The sequence below is a fragment of the Perca fluviatilis genome, chromosome 19 (assembly GCF_010015445.1).
Source record: "Perca fluviatilis chromosome 19, GENO_Pfluv_1.0, whole genome shotgun sequence".
Lineage (NCBI taxonomy): Eukaryota > Metazoa > Chordata > Actinopteri > Perciformes > Percidae > Perca > Perca fluviatilis.
Genome location: NC_053130.1, coordinates 5,418,281 through 5,444,541, shown reverse-complemented (window position 1 = coordinate 5,444,541; position 26,261 = coordinate 5,418,281). Strand labels below are relative to the sequence as shown.

At 41.2% G+C, this 26,261-nt stretch overlaps 1 protein-coding gene across 2 annotated transcripts in view; it reads right to left on the bottom strand.

Moving 5' to 3' along the window:
- Nucleotides 1-16,705: 16,705 nt before the first annotated feature.
- ccdc172 (coiled-coil domain containing 172) overlaps nucleotides 16,706-26,261 on the bottom strand; it is a 37,418-nt gene continuing 27,862 nt past the window's right edge. For both annotated transcript variants that reach the window (XM_039783925.1, XM_039783928.1), the window contains one exon: nucleotides 16,706-18,486. Coding sequence is in view for 1 of the 2 variants with exons in the window: in XM_039783928.1 (XP_039639862.1) it covers nucleotides 18,463-18,486 (24 nt within the window). In the remaining variant the exon portion in view is untranslated. The remainder of the gene's footprint in view (nucleotides 18,487-26,261) is intronic.

Sequence of the window (26,261 nt, the reverse complement as noted above, 5' to 3'; positions counted from 1 at the left end):
ATCCCACCGGGGGGAGGCGATGCCAGCTCGACCCACTGTGCCGGTTTACGCGTGACCCACATCGATGCACCAGTTGTGTGCCTCCGACAGATCGAGGGGGAGTGGAAGGGATGGCAAGAAGAGGCTGCCATTTTTATCCATCTTCCAATCCCTTTTCTGCTTCAAAACAAGCACACACACGTACAGTAATTCTGCCTCTCTCTGTTGAAGTGAACCCAATCCCATCTGTTCAAGGAGGATAAATTCTGGCAGAGGGAATTTATCTGCAGCCAAGATTTATTTACTGGAAACAACTTTGGGTTTTCTTTCTTGAGCAGTCTGTCTCTTTCTTCTCTTTTCTTCACTCGCTGTTTCTGCCCCCGCTGTGTGTGTGTGTGTGTGTGTGTGTGTGTGTGTGTGTGTGTGTGTGCGTGTTGTCCTGCAGGTTATGCGCTAGCTCGGCCAGGTTGATAGCCGCTAATGAAAGGCGCCTTTTATGAAGGCGTCAGCTGCTTTCTCTCACAAGGGAAGTAATGGTTATTGGCTGGGCCATTGATTTATTGAGCTGGTCATTAGTGCACTGTATCAGCACCCGCAGGGGAGGGGAGGGGAGGGGAGGGGAGGGACGGACGGACAGAGAGGCACAGAGGGTGGGAGGGAGAGAGTGAGAGCGCAAAAGATGGAAGGCAGGAGTAGAGGAAGATGTAGGGAGTTGTGTTTGACGTAGGTGGGTGGTATCGTGGGAGATAGAGGGAAGATGAGAGAGTGTATGCAGTTGTGTTTTCTACGAGACGGAGAGATAACGACCACATGCTGCGTCAGAGTCAGTCCTTATCATCGCTCTCCTGTTTCTTCTCTCGTGATCCTGCTTTTGTGCTCCGGTGGAAACACGACCTGACGAAGTAAAGAAGTGTTTGTCCGCTGTGCAGTGGTTCTCAGTCATGTATTATCAACCACCATTAGCAACACTGGGAATGAGATAAGATGCATTTTATTTAGCCAAGATACATTTATAGAAAGCATGAATTGCCGCTTCTTTTCTTGATAGTGGATTTAAGAACAAGATGGACTTCTCCGTGTTTGGAAAACCCGTTCTCTTTCCCAACTTGTAAAATACTGACGCTTGGTCAGTGGCTCTCAGCGTCAGATACCAACGCAAATATCACCCTTTAGCGTCTGTTTGGAATGCACCGGGCAGAGCAGCAGCTTGACTGTGGCTCGTAGTATTAAAGGTGCAGTAGGTAAGACTTATAAAACTAACTTTCTGTCACATTTGCTGAAGCAGGTCATTTGAAAAAAATCTCTGGCTCCTCTGGCACCACCTACAGCCTGTAGTGCGATTTGCAAAAATACACAGCTCCCTGTTCAGATACACCAATCAGGGCCAGGGGGGGGGTGTCTAACTGTGTGTAGTAGAAAAGGGGGAGGGACTGAGAAGTTGTTGATGTTAAAATTTCCTGGATCTTCACAATCCTACCTACAGCACCTTTAAGAGTGACACCGGTAGCGAGTAGTAGGCCTACCAAAGATTCTCTAAACCATCTCTGGTAGTACGAAAGACCGACAATCCAGAATGTGGAGGTTGGTTGGGGCGGTGGATGGGCCAAACAACACATGACTTTCGCCCAGGAGACCAGGGTTTGTGTCCCCTTCTTGTCCCGCGTGTCACTGAAACGTACATTTTGTAACCCCACCCACGATCTTTTCCGAAACCTAACTGTCCCTTTCTTGTGCCGCATGTCAGTTAAACGTACTTCCCGACCCAGAGCTTCAAAAAGTGACACCAAGAGTCCCGACCAAGTGCGTCTAAATATGACGCCGAAGGGCTAGACGCTAAAGGAGACGTTTTTTTTCGTCAGTGAAAACGCTAAAGGCACCTGGCCACTTGTCGCTTTCTGACGCGCTGGGACGGAGAATGTGTTGGTTTGGACTTGACTGATGTGTTTGATTGATGAGCGTAAAAAAAAAATCTCTCCATCTTGTACTTTACATGTTGTTTTGCTTCCTAAATAAATCCTGCTAACCTGAGTCTTCATAGCCTAGAAAAAGACAATATTGCTTATTGTTCTCCTATGAATCAAGTCGAGTCACTTTTATTTATAAAAACCCAAGATCCCTCCATCTGAAATCTGCTTAGCTTTACAATCTGTTCAACATACGACACCTCTGTCCTCAGACCCTTCATTTAGATAATCAAAACCTTCAGGAGGAGCGGCTCTCTCTTCCAGGACGGACAGATGCATGACTTATCAGCCCAGTATTCCTAGGACTAACATGCACAATGGATGATTCCACACCCATTGAATTACATCTGATATAGTGTCAATGTTGTAGCGTTGTGGATGTCAGTGTGGTGGATGGGTGTGCAGAGTGTCGGACTTTCGAGCAGGAGACGGTAGGTTATGTCCTGTAGACACGTGCCCCCAAAAATCTGCAGTTAATGTTCTTTTTATAAACGGTAACCATAGTTCTAGTTCTAGTTGTAGTTTAGACACGTTATTAATCCCAATGGGCAATTAATTAGCAGTTTCCCAGTCCATACAGTCAGTGACCTCAACTTTTTCAGACTAACCATACATTAACCGTAGTTTAACGCCATTATTCAATGCCTTAACTCAGGAACAGAAGAGGAGACATTTGGACGGATACTGAATTGGCAACACTAATTTTGAAATTGTAGTAATAGATCTGCTGTGCTTCAAAGTCTTTACTGCATACATAATGAGTCTTGATGGACATGAAACTGCAACTTGATTGGTTGGCATAACCGCATGGCTGCTTCTAGTTTTTCTCACTGTTTTCACCTTCAGTCCACATTATGTTTCCAACCACACACAAATTTTCTTTTGATACCCTCAACAGTGGCTATATTGGAAAATGGCATTCTTATATTTCAGCATAGCTGGGGGGAAATAAATTAACCCTCTGAGGTCTAAGTGCATTTTTACATTTCTTCTTGAATTCTCCTTTTAAGAGTATTTTTGGATATAACCTGATCCCCATGTGTTTCATATCAAAATGTTAAGAACAAACTCAGCTTTCTGTACAGTGATGCCAATTTCTTTTCCAGAGCAATGTATAATGGGATAATTTGGCCCTAAAGCAGAAATATTTTTCAAATCTCAAATCTTTGAAAACATACCTACACTCAATTGTTTTGGTGCTTGAAATGAGAAAAGTGGCATAATATGTGAATAAAATATGAAATAAATGTCTAAAATAAAATTTTGTAATATCGCTTTTTGAGTAGGAGTGTTGTTAAATATTGTCTTTTGTCCTCAGAGGGTTAATGAACGGATTATGAAATGTCTCTTCTGGCTCAAGCCCAGGAGTCAGCCTTTGTGCAAAGTGGCTGTTTCAGATTTCTCAATGCAGAGTAATGGGGCAAAAGCCTCAATATAAAAACTAAAGGATTAGCCTAAACTTCAGGAGATAACCACTTTCCCACAAGCAATTCCCCAAAGTGCTTTTGACTAAAATCGTAACATTTGTTGGAACAACCATTGTTCCTTGCAATGGCGGTTTGGACACATTTGTAATAAAGTCGTGTGGTTGTGAACCACAGCTCCAGAGCAGTACTAAGAAGAATAGTTTGTCATTAATTATTTAAGTCTTGGCAAATACAGCTCCAAAGGAACAAGGAAGTAAATGATACAGCTGGGAGGACAGGTTTTCAAGCAAATAAATGGTTTTAAAGACTTCCTATGACCTATATACTTCATATGAATTTTTTTAAACATTTATAATGGACATCAAATATGTTTAAATGCTAATCAGAAATCCAGTAAGCTGGTTATTCTTATCTGTATTTCTACGATGAAACCTTTAAAAGGTACAGTGCATATTAATAAACATGTATGTAAAAATGCCCAAATTAGCCAATAGGCTAGTTTCCATCTGCAGTCCCTGGCCAGAGGCTCCCCAAAAAGCAATGATAGGCATCCTAACATGAACACAACAACAATTACAAATACATGTGCACACCAGATAAAATCACATTACATTCTTGTCTTTTATACAACAACTACAATCACATTTCATTATAGTTTAAAAAAAACGCAACATCAACATAAATAAAGTCTAGACTTAGCCTATATGAAACAGATATATAAATAATATAAAATATATCAGTTGGATCAGTGTTGACATCTTTGGGTGTTGACTAGCCATTTTATAATCATTTTATCCAGATGTTTGATTTATTATCCATCGTCTGAACAGGCTTGTCTTTCACTCCTCAACATTTCTGCCAGCCTCTCTCATTTTTCTACAGATGACTTCATCTCAATAGTTGAGGAAGATCCCAATGTGTGTGTTCCCACCGACACTGTCATCTGGTTTCTCCTGGGTTTGGGGGAATGTGTTTTCCACCAAAGAGCTTTGGAATGATTCTCATTTCAAGCAGCAACCAAACATATAACACTACAATTACAGTCTCATCAGAGCAGTGTATGACTACGGACGTGTACTTTTGAAGAGTCACACTCTAGTGTTGGCATACTTCGATCTAACAAAACCTTTCTACTTTCTACTATCACTAATACTGATTAAATTCTGTATGAATTTCCAGAAAGTAATCACAGCCTCACACTCTAACCGACATTGACAAAAACTTGCACCTTGTCCTGCCTACACGGCTTTTATATAAACCAAGCTAGCTGCAAGTGTTCCAAACTGAATCATTACAAACTTCAATTAAAAACATCTTCGGTACTGTGTGACAAAGTGGAGCTTGCTTTAAGCGGCATTAAAGGTCCCATGACATGGTGCTATTTGGATGCTTTTATATAGACCTTAGTGGTCCAATAATACTTTATCTGAAGTCTCTTTTATATAGACCTTAGTGGTCCAATAATACTTTATCTGAAGTCTCTTTTATATAGACCTTAGTGGTCCCCTAATACTGTATCTGAAGTCTCTTTTATATAGACCTTAGTGGTCCCCTAATACTGTATCTGAAGTCTCTTTTATATAGACCTTAGTGGTCCCCTAATACTGTATCTGAAGTCTCTTTTATATAGACCTTAGTGGTCCCCTAATACTGTATCTGAAGTCTCTTTCCCGAAATTCAGCCTTGGTGCAGAATTACAGCCACTAGAGCCAGTCCCACAATGAGCTTTCCTTAGGATGTGCCATTTCTGTGTCTGTAGCTATTGAGGAGGAGAGGGGGGAGCAAGGTGGTGGGTGGGGGTGTGGCCTTGACCAACTGCCACTTTGCTCATTTGAAAGCCATGATGTCTCTCTCTCATGGGTGGGCCAAATTCTCTGGGCGGGCAAAGCAGAGAAGAGGGGAGGTAACCTTGCTCCTTATGACCTCATAAGGAGAAGATTCCCAACTTTTGCCTTTTTTTTTAAACCCAGTCGCCCTTTTTTTTTTTTTTTTTTTGCAAAAACAAAAATCACCCCCTTACACCTATCACCATTTCTAGCCACTGGGGGACTATAGGCAGGCTGGGGGAACTCATATTAATGTTAAAAAAGCTTGACCGCAGCGCTGTAAGATGACATAGTATTACAATGGTAGTGAGTTGTATGAAAGACCGCGTAAAGAGGTTGGTTGGGGTGGCGGATGGGTCAAACAACACAGGACTTTTACCCCGGAGACCGGGGTTCTTGTCCCGCGTGTCACTGAAGCGTTATTATGGATCCCACGTAACTTCTAGGCAAGTCCCGCCCTACGAAGCAGCTCGATTGGTTGGGATTATGCATTGACCTCGAGTGGTTAAGATAAGGATAGCCGATTGGTCAGGGGATAGGACCTGAACAGGTTATGTTACCTCGCGTAAGCATGGATGCCTGGCCAAGCCAATATCTAATATCAAAAAAATCTAATATCAAATTGAATAAGAGAAGTGACATTTTCCATCACCTTGCCGTTGTGATGTCTAGATCTTTGGATGGGCCGAGACAGAGACAGAGAGAGAGACAGGACCGCAGATAGGGGTCACACTTTATTAAAGAGGCTAATGGCGTACAGAGACAAGGAGCTGATATTAGCCACAGGGAAACCTATTAAGAGACGGGCTGGAGACAGTCGTGATGCGGAGCTGATTACAAAATCACTGAAAGGAAAATGACTTGGCAGATAAGTAGGACTGGATCTCACAAGCTGTAAAAGACACTGAAGCAGACTGAGCACAGGTCAGACTACTGAGAGAAGGCCAGCTGGAGCAGAGGGTGGTAGGATAGTGAAGCTTAATTATCAGAACAAAATTTAACCAGTGTAGAATATGAAATTGTTCTTTTTCTTTTTTTTTTTTGCTGTTCTGATTGCTGAAATGTGTCATTTTTCTAGTGCAATCTTCAGACATTCAGTTTTTCTGTATGTATTTCCATGTTCTTTCAAAAAAAGGTCAAGATTCTTGATCTTTATTCACAGCAGGTAGCAGGAGATTAACATGTCAATATTTTAATTATATATACAAGATTTAGCCTGTGTACCTCAAATATATATATATATATAAAAAATATGAATACATCAGATCAAACCATTTTCCAAACAATACCACCATTTTTTTGTACCCTTCTGGGTCACCACTGATTCTAGCATTGGATGAAATTGTAACTCAATTTAAAGCTAGTGCAGACTTCCAGAAATTTCAAATCTCTGAATTGCAATACTCGTCACACTACTTTGTTTTTGTCCAGGAGTGTTGTCATGTTGACGTGGCAGAGCACAAGCTACATAAGTGATATCAAATAAAGTGTATTGATTCCAAGATTATTCCAGCTGAAGGGATCTGTGACAGGCGTGAATGATCGCAGTATTAAACGAAAATGCTTGATGTATAACACAGTTCCAGCTGTGTTTTTCATAAGATTCTCCCTTCCAGTTGACTCATTTTATGCATTTCCTTCAGATTATTTTAAAGTCTGTGTGGTGAGAGAATCACATTCCATCCTGTGTGTGTTTTTTCTGTGTGCACATCTGTGACAGAGAGAGTCTGTTTGTGTGTGTTTGTTTTGCAGGAGGCTGATGTGGAAAGCCTCCAGTTTTCCTCTCGGCCTGTCTGTCTGTCTGTCCGTGGGGCCCCGGGGCCAGTAAATATGTTAGGCCATCTGGCCATCTGCCTGTATATCTGGACAGATGGTCCACCTGAGGGCCAATCGCACACTATCCACTGGATCTGCAACACGATTCAATGATACGACAGGATGCCATTTATTTCCACTTAAATAGAAATTCCTCCATTCTGTTCTTAGCTAAACATCTGAGCAATACAAACTGACATTAAAACAAAGTTCTGAGGAAAGCATTTCAAAACAGAAACAGATAATCATACGTATCGACCGTTTAAAAGTGGTTTCATTATGACAGGTGGCCCAGGACCAAAAGGTAAACAGGTAACACTTTATTTGCGTAGTATAGGCTCTGCTGCCATCAAACCTTGTTGCTTTCTGTCAATTTGGGAGCCCAAGAGGAAATGCACAATGATATCTTATCATTTTTTTTATTTGACACCTTAAAATTGTACGATGTACCATTCCAGGGAAATGCAATTTTGTGTTGGCATCTGAGAAAACGCTACAAATCTGGCATACAATCTCCTATTTCTGATCTCTACAGACTACTTTTAACCTTTTTTACTCAAACTTTTAAAATGACTGTGAAAAGGTTGCCTTTCTCCCTTTTCACTAGGCCCCACTCGCAAAATTAACGATGTATTTTTTTTTGTCTGCTTAAGTCGTAATTTCAGTATGTTTTATTTGATTTTCTAAATTATCATTTGATCTGTGTAGAAATGACACAGGCCTGTTTGGTTTTATGGGGACATAGAATTTTGCTTTGGTTCTGCCTGTGATGCGATCAGCTGCTCACCAGTCCAATTCAGAAGAGTGCCTGCAGGTGTAGGTGATGATGTCCCTTCAGCAGGGAGGGGCTGGGCACTCCTAAGGTGTACCAATGGGTAAAATAGTTTAGCAGCAATTGACATTTTTATATTATGTGGGGTGCTTGTTGTTGTGGGTGCACATATATATATTTTTCTATATATATACAGTGCCTTGCGAAAGTATTCGGCCCCCTTGAACTTTTCGACCTTTTGCCACATTTCAGGCCTCAAACATAAAGATATAAAACTGTAATTTTTTGTGAAGAATCAACAACAAGTGGGACACAATCATGAAGTGGAACGAAATTTATTGGATATTTCAAACCTTTTAAACAAATAAAAAACTGAAATATTGGCGCGCAAAATTATTCAGCCCCCTTAGTTAATACTTTGTAGCGCCACCTTTTGCTGCGATTACAGCTGTAAGTCGCTTGGGGTATGTCTCTATCAGTTTTGCACATCGAGAGACTGACATTTTTGCCCATTCCTCCTTGCAAAACAGCTCGAGCTCAGTGAGGTTGGATGGAGAGCGTTTGTGAACAGCAGTTTTCGTTCTTTCCATAGATTCTCGATTGGATTCAGGTCTGGACTTTGACTTGGCCATTCTAACACCTGGATATGTTTATTTGTGAACCATTCCATTGTAGATTTTGCTTTATGTTTTGGATCATTGTCTTGTTGGAAGACAAATCTCCGTCCCAGTCTCAGGTCTTTTGCAGACTCCATCAGGTTTTCTTCCAGAATGGTACTGTATTTGGCTCCATCCATCTTCCCATCAATTTTAACCATCTTCCCTGTCCCTGCTGAAGAAAAGCAGGCCCAAACCATGATGCTGCCACCACCATGTTTGACAGTGGGGATGGTGTGTTCAGGGTGATGAGCTGTGTTGCTTTTACGCCAAACATAACGTTTTGCATTGTTGCCAAAAAGTTCGATTTTGGTTTCATCTGACCACAGCACCTTCTTCCACATGTTTGGTGTGTCTCCCAGGTGGCTTTTGGCAAACTTTAAACGACACTTTTTATGGATATCTTTAAGAAATGGCTTTCTTCTTGCCACTCTTCCATAAAGGCCAGATTTGTGCAGTATACGACTGATTGTTGTCCTATGGACAGAGTCTCCCACCTCAGCTGTAGATCTCTGCAGTTCATCCAGAGTGATCATGGGCCTCTTGGCTGCATCTCTGATCAGTCTTCTCATTGTATGAGCTGAAAGTTTAGAGGGACGGCCGGGTCTTCGTAGATTTGTAGTGGTCTGATACTCCTTCCATTTCAATATTATCGCTTGCACAGTGCTCCTTGGGATGTTTAAAGCTTGGGAAATCTTTTTGTATCCAAATCCAGCTTTAAACTTCTCCACAACAGTATCTCGGACCTGCCTGGTGTGTTCCTTGTTCTTCATGATGCTCTCTGCGCTTTACACGGACCTCTGACACTATCACAGAGCAGGTGCATTTATACGGAGACTTGATTACACACAGCTGGATTCTATTTATCATCATTAGTCATTTAGGTCAACATTGGATCATTCAGAGATCCTCACTGAACTTCTGGAGAGAGTTTGCTGCACTGAAAGTAAAGGGGCTGAATAATTTTGCACGCCCACTTTTTCAGTTTTTTATTTGTTAAAAAAGTTTGAAATAGCCAATGAATTTCGTTCCACTTCATAATTGGGACCCACTTGTTGTTGATTCTTCACAAAAAATTACAGTTTTATATCTTTATGTTTGAGGCCTGAAATGTGGCAAAAGGTCGAAACGTTCAAGGGGGCCGAATACTTTCGCAAGGCACTGTATATATAAAACTGGAAATGTCAGCAATAACTAATTTACCTATATGTCATGGTATTTTCCAGATGCTAGTGTTTTGTTGTTTGTTCAGTTTTGCTCACCCTATGCTTACCTGTACAGGTGATAGGTGCCAGTTATGTGCGGCCGAGTTAAAAGAGGTTCAGAAGAAGGGCAGGAGGGATGAAGGATTGGGCAGCTTGCTGAGAGGTTGCGGTTCTGTTTGTTTGCTGTTGGTTCGCCACAGTTTAATTTAGTTTTTGAATCTGTCTGGGTTCAGTTTGTGCCCGTTGTTTGATTATGGTATGTTTTTTTGTTAATAAACACCAGGAAAGACTGATCCCTCCCACCCCGGCCACTAACTCTTTGAGTCGCTCCCCTCTGGCAGGAGGCTGAGGTCCATCAGGACCAAAACCTCACGCCACAACAACAGGTTTTTCCCATCCGCCACTAGCCTTATCAACAAAGCCCGAAACCCAGCCTGACACTCTGCACACCTGTGGTGTGGTAGTAAGTATGTCTGTATGTATTTATGTTTGTGTGTACCCCTCTTTTAATATGTTATGTGTACTTTTCTATCTGGACCTTGAGACTGTAAATAAAGTTATATATACTCATTGACACATCATTTTTTTTTATAGTGAGCTGAATATCAGCTCTCCAAACATGTGATAAGTAAAGGCCTGAACCTGCCGGAGTCATGGAGCTCTGCTGCCACAGAAGAAGTGGTCAGTGAGTAGAACGTTGTAGAACTAAACGGTGCATTAAACGAGCAACTCGGAAGTTAAAAAAAACACCTTTAAAGACAGAGAAGCGGCTGTTTATCAGCAGCCATCACAACGTGCTGCATCATTTAACTGCAATAACCCTAAAGCTGGTACCATTTCACTCTTAATTGTGAACAGTTTGAAGAGACACATTATTTATGTCCAGCTATCATTAGAGCTACATAGAGTGAGCTGCTGGCTTCCAAGGAGACACCACACAAAGAGGATGGAAAGCTGCACACACACAACTCCTTCTGCATGTATTTTTTTCAATGTCAAGTATTTGGCAAACAGTCTTCTTCAGGAAACCCCATTTGTAACCACGTTTTGCCTGAGGTCACATACCGTTTACATACTGAGTTGTTGCTACAATTCAGTATTATTGTAACAATTTAATACTATTTCTCAGTTTCTGGAATAAATCTCAAATTAAAACACCTCCCAAATAATAGAGGGTTTTCACTGTCTTGACGTTCTGGGCGGTAAACTGGATGCGCGGCCATATTGGAGGCTCTCGGTGTAAACAACTGAACGCAGTAATGGAGCATTGTGCGCTTTGGATACTTTAAGTGAATGTAGCCATGTCTAAACAACAGAAAAGCTCATCAAAACGCGTCCAAGATGCAAAGGCATATAAGGAAGGACTTGGACCACAAGAAAAGGCGCGATATTTCGAGAAATTACGGTTTATTGGCGGTGCAGATCCCTAAAAGTTGGCTCCCTCTTCTTGGATCCATGACTACCCGATGATTCTTCCATCAGTTGCATATCCCGATATAGTCAACTACCTGGTTTTCTCGCTGAGCCCATACACAGCGGAAGACCTTAAATCCTACTAAGGTTTGGAGGCCTATAACCAGATGGTGTGTGGATGGGTGAGGGAGACACAGTACCAAGTCATCAACGACCGTTGTGTTGTGAAGGCCAAAGTAAGTAATGCAATAACGTCTTTAATCAACCTAACCTTAACTGCATGATATCATTGCGATACTCAAGGTGTAGCCAAGTGACTTAATCGTTTTTGGTTGTTTTTTTTCATTTCAAAGACCGAACAAGACAGATTTTTTCTTCGTAGATCCTGGTTGAGCTTTGCCAACCACAAGCGCCTCCTTTCCTCTGATAACTTCAGGCATCCCTCTCTCTGGTTTTTCATAACTTTTGGAAGTCGATAATATTCCAAATGCTTTTCTCAGTCTGACCTATTGGTACAAACCATTTTCCTTGACGACTTTCGGGATCTACTTCAGTGCCTTTGCTTTGTTGTGGTGCAGAGTACCTCCAATATGGCGGCTTCTGGTCTGATGCCGCGTCGTGAAAACCCGCTATAGTACTGCCTTTCTTTCTTTTCTTTATGATCAACAACTGCCTTTCGATGGAATCCAAATTGCTCCCATCTCAGCACTTCAGCCTGAAGAAGAATAATCATTTTAAATAATTAACATTCAGTTTCATGCTAGATACACACACAGGGAAATACTCTTTCTCAAACCTGTCCCATGAGGTAATAAAAGTGTCCCACATGGCATACCAGCCCAAGAAGCATCTAGTGCCATAAAGTGGTAAATGACTCTTGACACCAACGTGATTTATGTTTCATGTCATCAAGCCTCTCATGCTCATCTCACCGTTTCTCTATAAAGTCCAATAAAGCAGTGAAGCCATAAAAATAATCTTAAAACTGTCCCAGAAACTTCTGTTTTGCCTGAACCATTTCACATTTTCTCTCAAGTCCCTCTTTTCTCAACAGGGGCACGCTGGTAGTCAAATATATAAAAAGATAATGTACTATAATTTAAATGATTTATTGAAACTGTCTCTTGGATGTTGAAATGTCATTAACAATCAGCAAGAAATGATCTCAATTAAACCAAACTAAAAAATCCCAACCTTAACTAAAATGCCTTCCTCTGCACAAAGTACAGTTGAAGCTGATGGAAATGTCATTAGTTTTGCAAGTATTTAGTCATAGTCACATTAGTGACCTTTATAAATAATGCAGGAAGGAGCAGCTCTCTCTGATGTGTTTAGTGAAGCATCTGCTCAGGTCCTGTGGTGTTAAACACAGACACACACACACACACACACACACACACACACGCAGTGCAGGTTTTGAGACAAATGACACCCGACATGTAAGTCAGTCGTCTTTCGCCGATCTGCACATTAAGCATGGAGACTAAACGTCGGAGTATTTGTCGCCCTCTGGTGCTCTGACTCATATGCTAATGCTGCTGCGCTCGGCTACGGTAGAGGAAAGTTAGAGGGCAAGAAGGTAAAAATAGCTGATGACCCAAGAGACACTTGGGTCATCAGAAATGATTGAGGGGGAAAAGAGCAAAGGTTCTGTGCTTCGGAGCAAATTATCCTTTTAATCACACGTTAGTCTCGCATTGCCAGACCTTCCTCTACAGCGCTGCGGAGGAGGGTCTGGCAAGTCCACACAGCAAATCCAGGGTTGGGAGAAAAATGTGCTCTCCGTTTGTTGGCATTCCTTTAAATTAATCACAATCGTCTTGGGCGGTAATAAGCTCTGAGTGGAGCCTCTGCAAAATAGCCTCGGGAAGGAACTTGTTTTGGTGGAACATGCGTACGTTCAAAGGTTGTTTTAGTCTTGCGACAGAAAACTCAGATTGGACAGATAGTCTAGCTAGCTGTCTGGATTTACCCTGCAGAGATCTGAGGAGCAGTTAACCAGAGTCCTCATAAATCGACCAGAGTTTAAAATTTCAAAACAAAGTAAGCAGAAGGTAACGGGACATCCGAAAACGGACACCTGGAAAAATGTGATATCCGGCGGAAATTCCGGCAGAACAAGAGCAATCCCGGAAGTGGAACGTCATGGATATAGACTAATCACATTTAAAAAAAAGAATTCAGAATCACAAGTAATCCTGTATTTGATTTGTCAGGTTAGCACAGAAGAGTGCAGTACAATACTACATTGCTTCTTCAGGGTTAACATTTCAACAGGTGGAGTTTCAAATTTCAGCTGGTGTGAATTTATTCTTTGAAGCTTGTTTGATCTGCTGCCCTCAGGAAGAAGATACAGGTCTATCCGAGCATGGACTACCAGAATGACAGTTTTGCTGCTAAACACCGCACTGCACCACGTGGCTCAGGGAGATGCTTCACTGTCTCAATGTTTTAAAGGGTAACTACTGTTTCTTTTCAACCAGGACCCTTTGTTTTTGTGTTTGACTCATAGGAACAACAATCAAACAGTGGAAATTGGTCCAGTATTAAGTGTGAACGCTGTAACCAGCAGCCACAGAGCGGGCTGCAATGTAACCCTATGGGGCAAATGTGCATCGTTTGGTCCACTAAAGGTTTTTATTATTTTTTATTATTCTAAGTGTCTGACAACATTATGGAAAGGATCCCTACAGAGGTAGGCCTTTTTAAAACCTATTTTAGACCTTTCTGTTTAAAAAGAAACATCTCTGAAGTCGCTAGCGCTAAACCCAGCAGACTCCATTTAAAAAAAGCAATACTTTTTTTTTTTTTTTTTGTATAGAGCCAACATATTTTCACATGTAAATTGGTAAACTATGGGTTTATTTGAACCATAACTAGAGTTGTGATGGTTGGAAAAGTGGAAAGACGACCCAACACGGCTTTTCGTAGTTTTATTTTTGTTTCTTTCGACTTTGAATGAAGTGTGTTTTACGATGCTAAAACTATTGTTTATTTACATGGAGTCTGGTGGGTTTTTTCGCGGATGTTTTTATGTTTAAAAAAAGGATCTTACTCTTTAAAAGAAAGGTCAACCTCCTTAGAAATCCTTTCCATAATGTTGTCATACACTTAGAATATTAATCTGAGCCTGTCAGTGGCAAAACGAGCACTTTTGGGAACCTAAATACAAGCTTTACATTAGCCCTATTAACTTACATTGTAGCTTGTTTCGCCATTGCCGACTGCAGCGATCTCGCTTAATACTGGACCAATTTCAAAGATTGTTGTCCCCATCAGTCACTTAGACACAAAAACATAGGAAAATAGAGTCCAGGTTGGAAAAAAAAAACGTAGTTACTCTTTAAACAATGCCAATAAAGATACTTGATTGAATAGATATTTCAATATTTTTGGCTGCCAGGGGGCAGAGGAACTCCACGACAGCTTGACTAACCAGGCCCCCACATAGACCCCCCTGCGACCGAGAGGATTTTCCCCATGGGCCAGCATTGTAAAAAAGGCATTATGGGAGAAACAATACTCCGCATAGTCAGTGGTCACATATCATGGGCGTGAACGCGGAAGCTTGTATACTTTTTTGGCGGATACGCCACTGAGCAACTAACCCACAACCCTGACATATTGTCACCTGATAAAGTTATTCTCAGTAACATATCAGCATTTATTTAGAATCGTGCTTGTGACCATTTTCACTCACTTTTTCAACTCTGGTTTAGTCTCCATTCATTATGGTGATAGCAGTTACCTGCACTGTCACCTAGCAAGCTTGCTATTACAGTCGGTAGGTTCACAACAGTTTATTCCAAAGACATATTTGTACCATTGACTTCCTTTGCAAACCTTCTCTTTTTCTGGAGCAGTTCATTCTCTGACAGAGGTAACATAAAAGTGAATATTGGACATGCCTTTCTGGCCCCGCATAGGTTTGCACTTTCAAAGGGACAAATGCGTTTAACTCGACGCTGAAGATTTTGTGGATTTTACCCAGGGAGTGAATCCACTGATTGTGAAGAAAACATTTCCCATTTTAAATGCTTATGTGACTGGACCTTTAAAGACAGCTTAGGGATTTCAGGGAACACTTTTTCTTTATCTTTCTTTTACCACAGACCAACCTCTACCCATAATCATAACCCAATTTTCTGATATTAGTGGAGTCGCTAAAGAAGTTACTCATCCGTCATTTTAAAGTATTCTAACCAACCCCACTGTTATGCTTTTCCTCAACGATTCTCACAGCTACTGTGTGTTTTAGATACCATCCCCAAATCCTATCACGTTGGTTTCATAACTCTCAAAAGTCATAAATTACAACTGACTTTAAAGCAGGGTGAGTTTAAAGCCGGTATATTTGATCAGGATAAATATGTGCAATTTATCAAGCAGTTATCAATACTGTGGAGATAAACAAAACATATATTATCTTAATATAGTATCCCTATGTCAAAAGACATAAACCTTATTTTGCACTGAACATTTTGGAAAATGGTGCACAGCTTCATCATGGTATGATGTTGTAGTGAGCGGCGGATAAACAATGTGGCTGAAACATGGAAATCATATCAGTGAAGTGAAGTGCACAACAAACACAACCGTGTTATTTATTCATGTTCTATGCTAAAACATGCAAATTTAATGTTAACGCTGATCTTGATGCAAACACTGGTGTCCTTGTTTTTTTCAACGAGAAGTCTCGTGACCTTATTATAATTTCTCTCAGGAAATTAAAATGCTATGATTGTTTAAGGAATGCATGCCTTTGATCCCCACTGCAGTCATATCTAATGGACTAGTTTTTTTTTAAGATTACTTTTTGGGCAGTTTTCAGACTTTATTTCCACAGGACAGATGAAGACACAAAAGGGGAGAATGGCATGCAGGAAAGGGCCGCAGGTCGGAGTCAAACCCACGGCAGCTGCATTCGAGGAAGAAACCTCTGTATATGTGCGCCTGCTCTTCCAACTGAGCTAACCCTGCCACACATGATGGACTAGTTTATTTCAACCAAGATAACACAGCATAGGTTTTCATGCGCAGTTTCTGTGTGCAATTTTTCTTGTCTACCAGGAAAAGTACATTTACAATCCAAAATGAGGCTTTATGAATAAACCAACACTGAAAGCATTCATGATGAGTGCTCAGAAGATTTACTGTTAAGTCATTTTAAGCCATTTCCTTGCAAATTGGTTCAATTTCTGGTTTTATAATCACCTGTGTTTGAGAAAAATTGGCTTGTGAATGTCAGGCAGCAAATTCTTTCCAAAAATGAGCGTTCAGAGTAAATTTCTTTTTATATCTTTTTTTTTTTTTTCACCATAGTCTGAAAAAGAAATTAAATGATTAATTGGACTACATTTGCTGTATGGCTGGCTGCTTTGGAAAAGTGTGGTATAACCATATTATTCTTTGACTTTATATAGTGTTACCGATCCTTCGGGTCAGTTTTAAGTGTGATATCACAAAAAAGTCCAGATAGTTTATAATCAACAATCTAAATCAGACTTTTAAAATACCACAACTGATGGAGAGGAGAAAAAAAGCTTCAGTTCCCATGTCTTGCCCTTCAGCTCGCTCCACTCTGAATGTGAGAAGGAACTTAACTAGATCCACTATCTCAACACAGGCACTTTAATGAGCCTCAGTAGCTTTATTCAAATAGCATTCATTTACAGTCACATAAAAGGGGAAAATAAACCAATAACTCACACACAAACAGAAATGCACACAGCCTCACATAGAAATCAACACACATAAATGCATACAACACAACGCATCAACCACATACATCACATGGCAAACATAACATTACAATTAGACCTTGTTGTCTTCATACAAGGTTGAGTTTTCTTCCTGGAATAACCAAATGTTTCGCAGAGCCAAGCTCCCCAACAAGGGAGGGCCCCTGAGCTGGGACCTGGAAAAATCCTAAAGCTACTTTGGAGCACTAATCTGAAAAGCCTTTTATCGTCCTAGGGCCTATTAGCAGTGTCACTGTCTCAGAGAAACAGCGAATGATTAGTGCGAGAGAGAAAAACTGCAGCTGAAGCAAAAGGGTGCCAGTTGTCTTTTCTTTCTGCGCGTTATTTTTTTTGCACTGTATACAATTTTCCGTCTCTGGCCATCTTACTTATCTGAAAGAACACAGTGTGTTTCCAGTAATGACCCTACATCAATATTTTCTGATGTGAAATATGGAGTACCTCAGGGCTATTTCGCCTTTCGGCCATGGAATTAATTGTAACTGCTACGCTGATGATACTCAGCTGTATGTGCCTGTAAAGGAGCATGGTCTTTTTTCCAAATTATTAAATTAAAGGCCTGCTTGTCTGCTGTGGAAAACTGAATGTCATGTAATTTGCTGCCCTGAAATTATGATAAAACTGAGATGCTGATCATTGGCCCTGCTCCACATAGACACCAGTTTGATCAAGTAACGCTAGAAAACTGGGTGATTCCTCAAAGTTCGACAGCCAATAATCTTGGTTTTAAATATTATCCTACCCTCTCTACCAATCTGTTCTGGCACAATAAATCACCAAGACAACCTTTATTCACCTATACATAGGTAACATAGCAAAAAGTTGTTTCTGTCTTTCGCTGATGCAGACACCCTAATTCACCCTTTTGTATCATCCAGATTTGATTATTGTAAAAACAAATTTGCCAAGCCTGTTGAATGCTAGTATGCTGCAGTACTATATTACACCAGTTTTGGATTTCCCTCATTGGCTCCCTTCTAATGTCGTGAATAAATTGTAAATGGGCACATATCTGATCTCCTTAAAACTTATATTTCATCCCATGCTCTCAGACATCAATTAATGTATTAAGCCTCGTATTATAGTCCATGTTTGTCCTGCCAACGAGAAATGTGAAAACTTTCTATAAACCACTGCATCCCTCCAACCTTCTGTTTGTTTGTGTCCCACAAGCACATGAGGGTCCAAGCTGTTTGTCTCTCTCTCTCCATGTTTTCTCTTTCTCTCAGGCTTCTCTATGCTGGAACATCGGCCATCCTGGGAACTCTCTCTCTCCCGACTGTCGGTGCCTCATTCCAGATGTTTGCATCTGGAGGAGATTCAACCTCTCCTCGTGTTTCTGTCCCTCTGTCCCCTGTGTGCATGTTTTCCTTGTCTCTCTCTCTCTCTCTCTCTCTCTCCCTCTGTGTGTTTGTTTCATTTCTCCTATTTGTGTGAACTTTGAGTCTGTGTAGTCTGTCCTCTTTCCAGGTCTCCATGGTGGAGAGGAGGTCGTGGGGCTCAGGTCCTTTCTGTTTGGCGTCATTCTGGGTCATTTCCCTGCTGCTTGACATGGAATACAAACTTCCAGTTCAGATCCTACAGACCACATCGGAAACACTCCAGCAGGCAGTGCTAAACATCCCCAGCAGGAGAGAGCTTGGTCAGGCTGCGTTTGTCATCAACTTCTGCAAGACATCATGTGAAATTGAGTCAACAAGAAGCAAAAAGATTATATACACAGCATATGCTATATACATTTACTATATACATAGCGTATAGCCTAAAGATGAGCAAACAAAACAAAGCAAAAATGAACTTAATTAGGCACAGTTCACTCCAAGGTATAGGTCTAACTTTCAGTGTCTCTTTTTAAGTTAACTGGGCCAAGCCCTCTGTTGTATTTTGACTAGAATTATTTTACAAGAAGGTGCCCATGCCTTTGAGAGGGGAATATGATTCAGTAACCAATTATGAAATGTGCTGTATGTAATGTGCTTTGTTTTGTGGACTTGATATGCAAATAAATGAACAAAATGTGTGTCACACAAAAACAAAGTCATTTCTGTTTGTTTAAAAATAAACTATTTTACTTTTTTATCTAACATGACTATTTCAAGCTTTAAATTGTTATACACTAAATTATTGTCCCTGTGTCTGTGCTTTTGCTGTGTTTTTACATACTTAATTTGTATATATGCGCCATCTTGGATTTATATTTCTTGAACGTGCCATACAATCTTATTATTTCTAATTTATTATGTTCAGCCAGCACTGCAAAAAATGTATTACTACTAATGTGTTAATAAATATGTGATTTTTACATCCTTTGTTGATGTTTTAAGAATATAAATGTATCGTGGCAATCACTGCGTCACAGGTACTTCATCTCTCTGTGTATCCAATGAAAGAAAACTACCACCGTGCACGACATAAGTCAAGAACATTTTGCTGTGGATTCTTCCTTTCAATACAAACAGGTAGAAAAGGCTCTGGGATCGTTACTAAAAACTTTATCGATCGCTGAAAAAGCCTCCTCTTCCGCCATTTAAAAAGCTTTCATGATGGTGTTTTTGTTCTTGAAAGAAAAAAAGGAAGAAAAAGAAACTGGCACCAGGTTTTTGGCCTCCTGTCAGCTTTCGGCTGCAGTGCTAACCCTTTAAAGACATGAACAATGAACTCTTGCTCTTTCTGTGTGCCCCTCTGTCATGAAGCTACAGAGCGTATCCCCAACACACATGGATCCTCTTTGGATGATACAGCAGGCTTTATTTTATGTTGTATGAGTTGCTTCAAATCTTCAGCAGAGTGCCAACATGACTGTTAACAGTCAGAAAGCCAAACAGTAAGAATGGACAACCATTTGAAGACGCTCACATGCACCAATTTTGCATTAGCAAATGCATTTTTGCTTGTTTTTATACTTCTATGCCTCAGACTGAGTTCTCATTATGTTTCTGCAAAATCAAGTATCCAATGACTTTTCAGTTATGTATTACAACATTATCTACACATTAAGTATGTCTATGAAGATTCTCAGTAACCTAGTAGGATAGAGTTACTTGGTCAAATGTAAATGGAATTGCTTTTTTAAGCAAAAATGAATAATAAAACTTCAACGGGGGAGAGATGGTAAACTGTAATCAGGATTTAATATCAATGTTAATGGCGTATATTATGTACAAGAGATCCTCATACCAAATGCCAAAATAATCAGTCTGTGCATTCCAACGATGAATATTTCAAAATCAACATCTTGCGAGGTGTTGATTTACGTTCATGGTAATTTTGGAGGCTTTCATTTGTGGTGCTGTTGAGTTGTGTAATACCAGCCCGGTCTCATGGCAGTTCGTGATATGGTCACGTTATTGAATCTATTGAGTCGTGGACAGGACACGATAATGTCGTTTTTTTTCGTGTGGTGATTATGAATTTTAAAGCAATGTATTTGAATGGGAACCATATTTCATGATTACAGAACGATGACGGTAGCGAGTGGTATTGATAAGGCGAAAGTCCGTGCAGGGAGGTTGGTCGGGGTGGTGGATGGGTCAAACACCACAGGACTTTCACCCAGGAGAGCGGGAATCGCGTCCCGCGTGTTGCAGTTCCTTTCCTCGTTATTCTCTTCCTAACCACAACCGTCCCGCTGTTGACGGTGTGTTCCACGTGTGACGGTTCCTTTCCCCGTTCTTCTTTTCCTAACCACAATCGTCCCGTTGCTGTGGCGTTTCATTTCCCCGTTGTTGTGTGTCCCTGCACCCGGGGATCGCGTCCCACGAGTGGTGGCCCGTACCATTGTTGTGGCTGCCGTGTGGCGTTTCGTTTTCCCGTTGTTGTGTGCCCCTGTGTCTGGGGATGCGCCCGGGGATCCCCTCCCACATGTGGCGGTCCGTCCTGTTGTTGCGGCCGGCGTGTGTCACCTCATTTCCCCGTTGTTGCGTCCCACAGAGCAGGTTCGAAAATCGTGACCTGTACACGTTCAAAATTCGTGACATGTACACGAGATAAACGTCAAAATCATGACCTGTAAACGTATCAACAAATCAAAATAACGTGACTATTTCACAACCTGGCGTGAGACCGAGTTGGTAATGCTGAGTAGTGTTTCTGATATTTAGTCTAACCCCTTTGATACAAATTGAGTACTGCACTAAAAAACAATATAATACAGCACAATATTTACTTATATATATATTTATACTGGCCGGTTCGCCAGCTATACCTGTAAAAACGCAAACCCAGCGCTCTACAGCTGTAGTACAGTCATGGAAGCAGCAAACAAACAAACAGGATCAACCGAGATAAATTCTACCCGACTTAAAAAAAAACCTTGCCATGTTTCTAACAGTTGCCTGACCAAATACATAACAAACCCTGGGTAAATATTGGAGATGTATTTGGAAGATGGAGACAGATTAGAGCCCAAAAGGATGCAGAGTTGGCTAATGTCCTCCTGAACAGGTAAGCATTAGCTTCAGGCTAATTTAATCTACTAGGGACAGGCATTTTTTTTCTGTCATTTCAACATTTGTGTACTAACATTCAATTATATAGAGTACTTGAGTTGGTTACTCACGAAAACAATTGAGACAGCCAGTAAAGTGATCCTGACTGGTCCTGGCTAACGCCACCATGCTAACACGGCATAACTAAGTAATGTTACCAGAGGACCAGGCAGGCGGACCACGGCTGTTTACAACGGTTAGCATGTTTAGCTGCCATAGCCGACAAACGGTGAGTAGTTTAAAGCCAAGAAAGGGTGGCTGTGAATTGGGTAGAGAGGACTGTGAGTTTGCGCTGTTTTTAGCGATTGTTGCAGTAATTTAAAGCCGAGAAAGTGTGTCTGTCAGTCGGATGGAGAGGACCGCGAGGTAGTGGTGTTTTTAGTGGTTGATGCCGTCATTTTAAGAAGACAAAGTGTGGCTGTCAGTCGGGTAGAGAGGACGGCGAGGTCATGATGTTATAGCGGTTGTTGCAGTAATTTTAAGCAGAGATAGGGTGGTTGTCAGTTGGGTACAGAGCTCTGCTTGAGCACGGGCTTTTATGACGGGCATCTAGCATTAGCTACTCCACTGCACTGTGGAGTAATGTCTGGCTACGTAAGACTAGCATCTAGCAACAATATTGGATGCTGTGGTCTCAACCTGGCAACCTCCGTGAACTTTGAGTCTGGAGAGGAGGGGCCTGGAGAGACGACTCTCTCCAGTATTTTGAATTTGGACAGCAGTAACTATTTTAAACGCTAGCTGTAAGTATTACATAATGGACCTTTAAAGATGCAGTAGGTAAGACTTATAAAACTAACCTTCTGTCATATTTGCTGAAGCTGACCCTATGTTTGAGTAGAACTACATTATGCAGGTAATTAAAAAAAAAATCCAGCTCCTCTGGCAACACTTACAGCCTGTAGTGCAATTTGCAAAAATCCACCGGGGGGGGGTGTCGTCTAACTGCGTGTCAATCACTGCTCATGCACACACATTAATTCTCCCTTGTGGGGGGAGGGGCTTAGGAGACCATTTGGGCTTCAGCAGAAAGGGGGGCAGGGACTGAGAAGTTGTCAATGTTCAAATTCTTTGGCTAAGTCCTGGATCTTCACAATCCTACCTACAGCACCTTTAAGTGCAATAAATGCAACATCTTTCCAAAAGTCAACGAGTAATCGTGTTAAATTGTCATGATTTCAATATTGACCAAACTCATTGTGATTATGATTTTTTTCTATCATGGACAATTTGTAGAAAACGAATGGAATAGAAGCAAAATCGGCTGGTGTGAATTACAGCTCCTAATACTGGCATAAAGATCAGGTGACAATCAGTAAACAAGTACATACATAGAGCTCAACAGTGTGGTTTCGGAAGTAAAAATCCTATTTATTTTCTCCATAAGGATTTTGATTATCAGCCATAATGTCTAAACCATCCAAGGTAGACTGACCACGGGCTCCGAGAGTCCAAGTCATCACCAAGACCAGAGTGTATCGAGACCAAGTCAAGACCAAGACTTTGAGGGGTTGAGACCGAGTCAAGACCAAGACCAAGGCAGGGCGAGACAGAGTCGAGACCAATCCAGACCAGTGCCAGACAGCCAGAGCTTTTTCTTCCGTCTCCCGCATTCACTTTCTTGGGAATGCGTGTTAAGGGGGCGGTGAGAGGGGGTTAACAGTAACAAATTTAAAATTAGAAATGAATAAAGTTATTGGTTGCATTTGAAGCAGGAAGTTTTACATCCAGTCACAGTAATGATGTTAACATATAAAATTAGACAATGCAAAGGCAATTTAGTGATATGCCTGCAGCTCTGGTCTTGACTGGTCTTAAAATAAAATCCAGAGTCCTCTTTATAGGAGACCGAGACGAGACCAAGTAACAATGCGGTCGCTTCCAAGAAGAGACAGAGACCTTTAAAAAGTGGTCTTGAGACCGGTCTTAAGATCTTGAGTACTACAACACTGGTGGAAGCCAAGTAAGAAAACAGGAGGTGAGCAAAGGGGGGTGAATAGAGTAAATAGAGTCAGTGGCTGGCACATAGGAATACCGACAGAAAGGCAAAGAGTAAATAGGCATGTAAACAAAGAAGTATGTATAGAGAGCTATAGCCAAACAAGCTGTAGCAGCAGTAAGCAGTAAGACACGAGGTAAACTCACAGGACTGCCAGTGTTCATGAAGAGGGAAATTGCGTGAGAGGACAGGTGGTAAACAAGAGCTCTGTGAGCCGGCAGGGGAAACAGGTGTTCAGGGACAGCACCGTAATTTCTTATTCACATTTGCATCTTATAAATATTTGATCAATTAATAGTTTCCTCCATCTGGTGTGTGTTCCGGGGCTGTTGCTTTGCGATATATGGATGTTCTCTCTCATTCCTGTAGGTGTTGAGCAATCTGCATGCTCGCTCGTCTGACTGGCATACCGGATGACTAAGTGACAACTTGTCGCACCGTTGAGAAAGCAGACAGTTAAGATGGTCTCTCGTTAAATTTGTTCTTTCCTCCTGCACTTAGCCTGTAACAGTAATTGGCCCTTCTCTGATATTCGACTAATTTGTCTACACTAAACAATAGAGAGAGTGGAACTGTCAGTCACACTTTTCATAGAATGTTCTCATCCCACCAGCAGCCATTGCTGTCACTATAATAGTTTGCTAATTGGTGTGCGAGGGTAGGCGAGACAGGGAGAAGGAGCCCCCTGCTGTGCTTCAAATGTCTGATACAGCACAGCTGGAGGTATCCGGCCCACTTTCAACTGCCCTGTTCCCTGCTTGTCTCTTCATTCCCTTTACTTTGATTTTTGTTTAGACAGAAAAGCCTTTCTCAACTGACAAGATCAGATCGGTTGAATCTGTACTGAATATCAGTGTTAAGCCCTTGCTTACGAAGGCATTTGCGCATTAATCTTACAAAATGTCTTACATGGCTGTGTGCTGCACCTTCAAAAGTATCCGCAACCGCTGCGGCTTGTGTGTGTTAAAAAAATAAATCGGCCTCGTGATAAAAGCAAAGGGGTAATTAAAAGGAGCTAATAGACGTTATTAGCTATTCATCAGCTGCGATTGCGTTCAAACTTTCCCTGGAGGCCCAGTGATCCTCCCAAACAGGAAAAGTCTTTGAAACAGGTAGCGCGGTGTCTTCCTGAATACCAATTAGCTCCAAGTGCTCGGCTTTCTGAGGCTCATCCATGTGAATCATTTGACAACTGAGTAGCAGTTTTCCATGGCTGGCTAATTTGGCACACCGCCTCTAAGGGAGGTAGACAAGGAGCGCCGTGGGGAGAATGTCACGGGTTTTTGAGAAAGGTTAGACAGAGAGGAGAGCGTGTTGCTATCATACGCGCGATTCATCATCATATTTATGCCCCACAGTCACAAAAGACTTCTGTGGTGTGTGTCTGGCTCTGTATTGATGTGAACTGTGTGTGTGTGTGTGTGTGTGTGTGTGTGTGTGTGTGTGTATGTATGCGTGCAGGTGTCAAGGTATAGTAGTTTGGCTTGTGTCTGTGTGCCTTTGTACATTACATAGAGACTGTCCTCTCCAGAGAACCATAGCATTGGTCACACATTTTAATGTGAAGACTCTCGGGATCTAATAGTTTAAAAAACATTTTATGGAAATGTAAAGAGGAGAGTTGTGCAGATGTACTTTGTATTTTAGTGAATGTACTATCTGTATAATGAGTAATACAGCTTTCATTTAAGCACAGGATCGGCAGTGTTGATTTATTTGGTGTGGTATGTGGATGTTGTTCATGTCAGAATAAATCTAATCATTTTGTCATAATAAACAAAGTACTTTTAGTTTCCCTAAACCTGAATTAAAGCTCTTCTGGTGTGTCCTTGTCCTACTGATGGAAGTGCCAGATCAAACAAACACATAATGTTTGGGAATGTTACCGCCTACTTACAGTAATGCTGACTTAATGTGACCCATGCTCCTGAATAAATAATGGTGTGGCTGTCAACAGAGAAGCACTTGAGTTCAATTCATTTTCATTCAAATGGCCAGTAGCTGCAGTTGGGAGCAAGGTGCAGCCCACATGGATACCATTGGGATCCAGTCTTACAATCATACAGGTGCCACATTTTTGGGTACACTTGGAGACTGTGATCCCAAGAAAAACGAGAGGATTAGTCGTTTCAGCAAATGCCCGAAAGCGACATGTGTTCACGGCCAAGTGCCAAAGCCCTGTTGTGTGGTAGTAGTAATTAAGACACTTGTCTGTCGGGAGCAAGTCAGCAGAGGGAGGAGGTTGGAATGGTCAGATGGATCAACAAAATGTCAGACATTATCATGAGAGACTGTTGGTTTGAATGCGGCCATTACTGGATATTAAATATGTGGTAATTAATATATCCATAGTCTTGCATTGCCAGAACTATCTCCACAGATCTGTGGAGTAAGGTCTGGCTACACCACACATACATTCCAGGATAGGACAAAAAAAAACCCTTTTGTTTTTTTTTTTTTTTTAAAAAAAAAAAAAAATTTTTGGTAAAAAAAAAAAAAACAACAAAAGCGCGCTCTCCTTCCCAAAAACAACAAAAAACCCTTTTTTTTTTTTTTTTTTCTTCCATAAAAAAAACAAAATAATAAAAAAAAAAAAAAAAAAATTTTTTTTTTTTTTTTTTTTCCACAGCAATCCCACCAATCTGTCCCAAAACGTCCCAGTTAGAGAGGAAATGCTGTAAACATATTCTTTGTAATATTTTTACAATAATTTCCTGAAAGAACCATGCAGGCCTTGTTGCACGATCCAAATTTTCTTAAAAACTTGCCATTTTCAGCCTGTAGCTCGCTAGCTCAAAGGCTGTTGTCGTTTTCCGAAGCGAAGGGAGTTTGAGAACGGTCACACACAGAGAGCGGAAGCAGACGGGCAAAGTCATGCTTTATCCTGGAAATGTACTTGTGTTGATCCAGACTAATGTATCGACCTTCCTCCACAGCGCTGCGGAGGAGGGTCTGG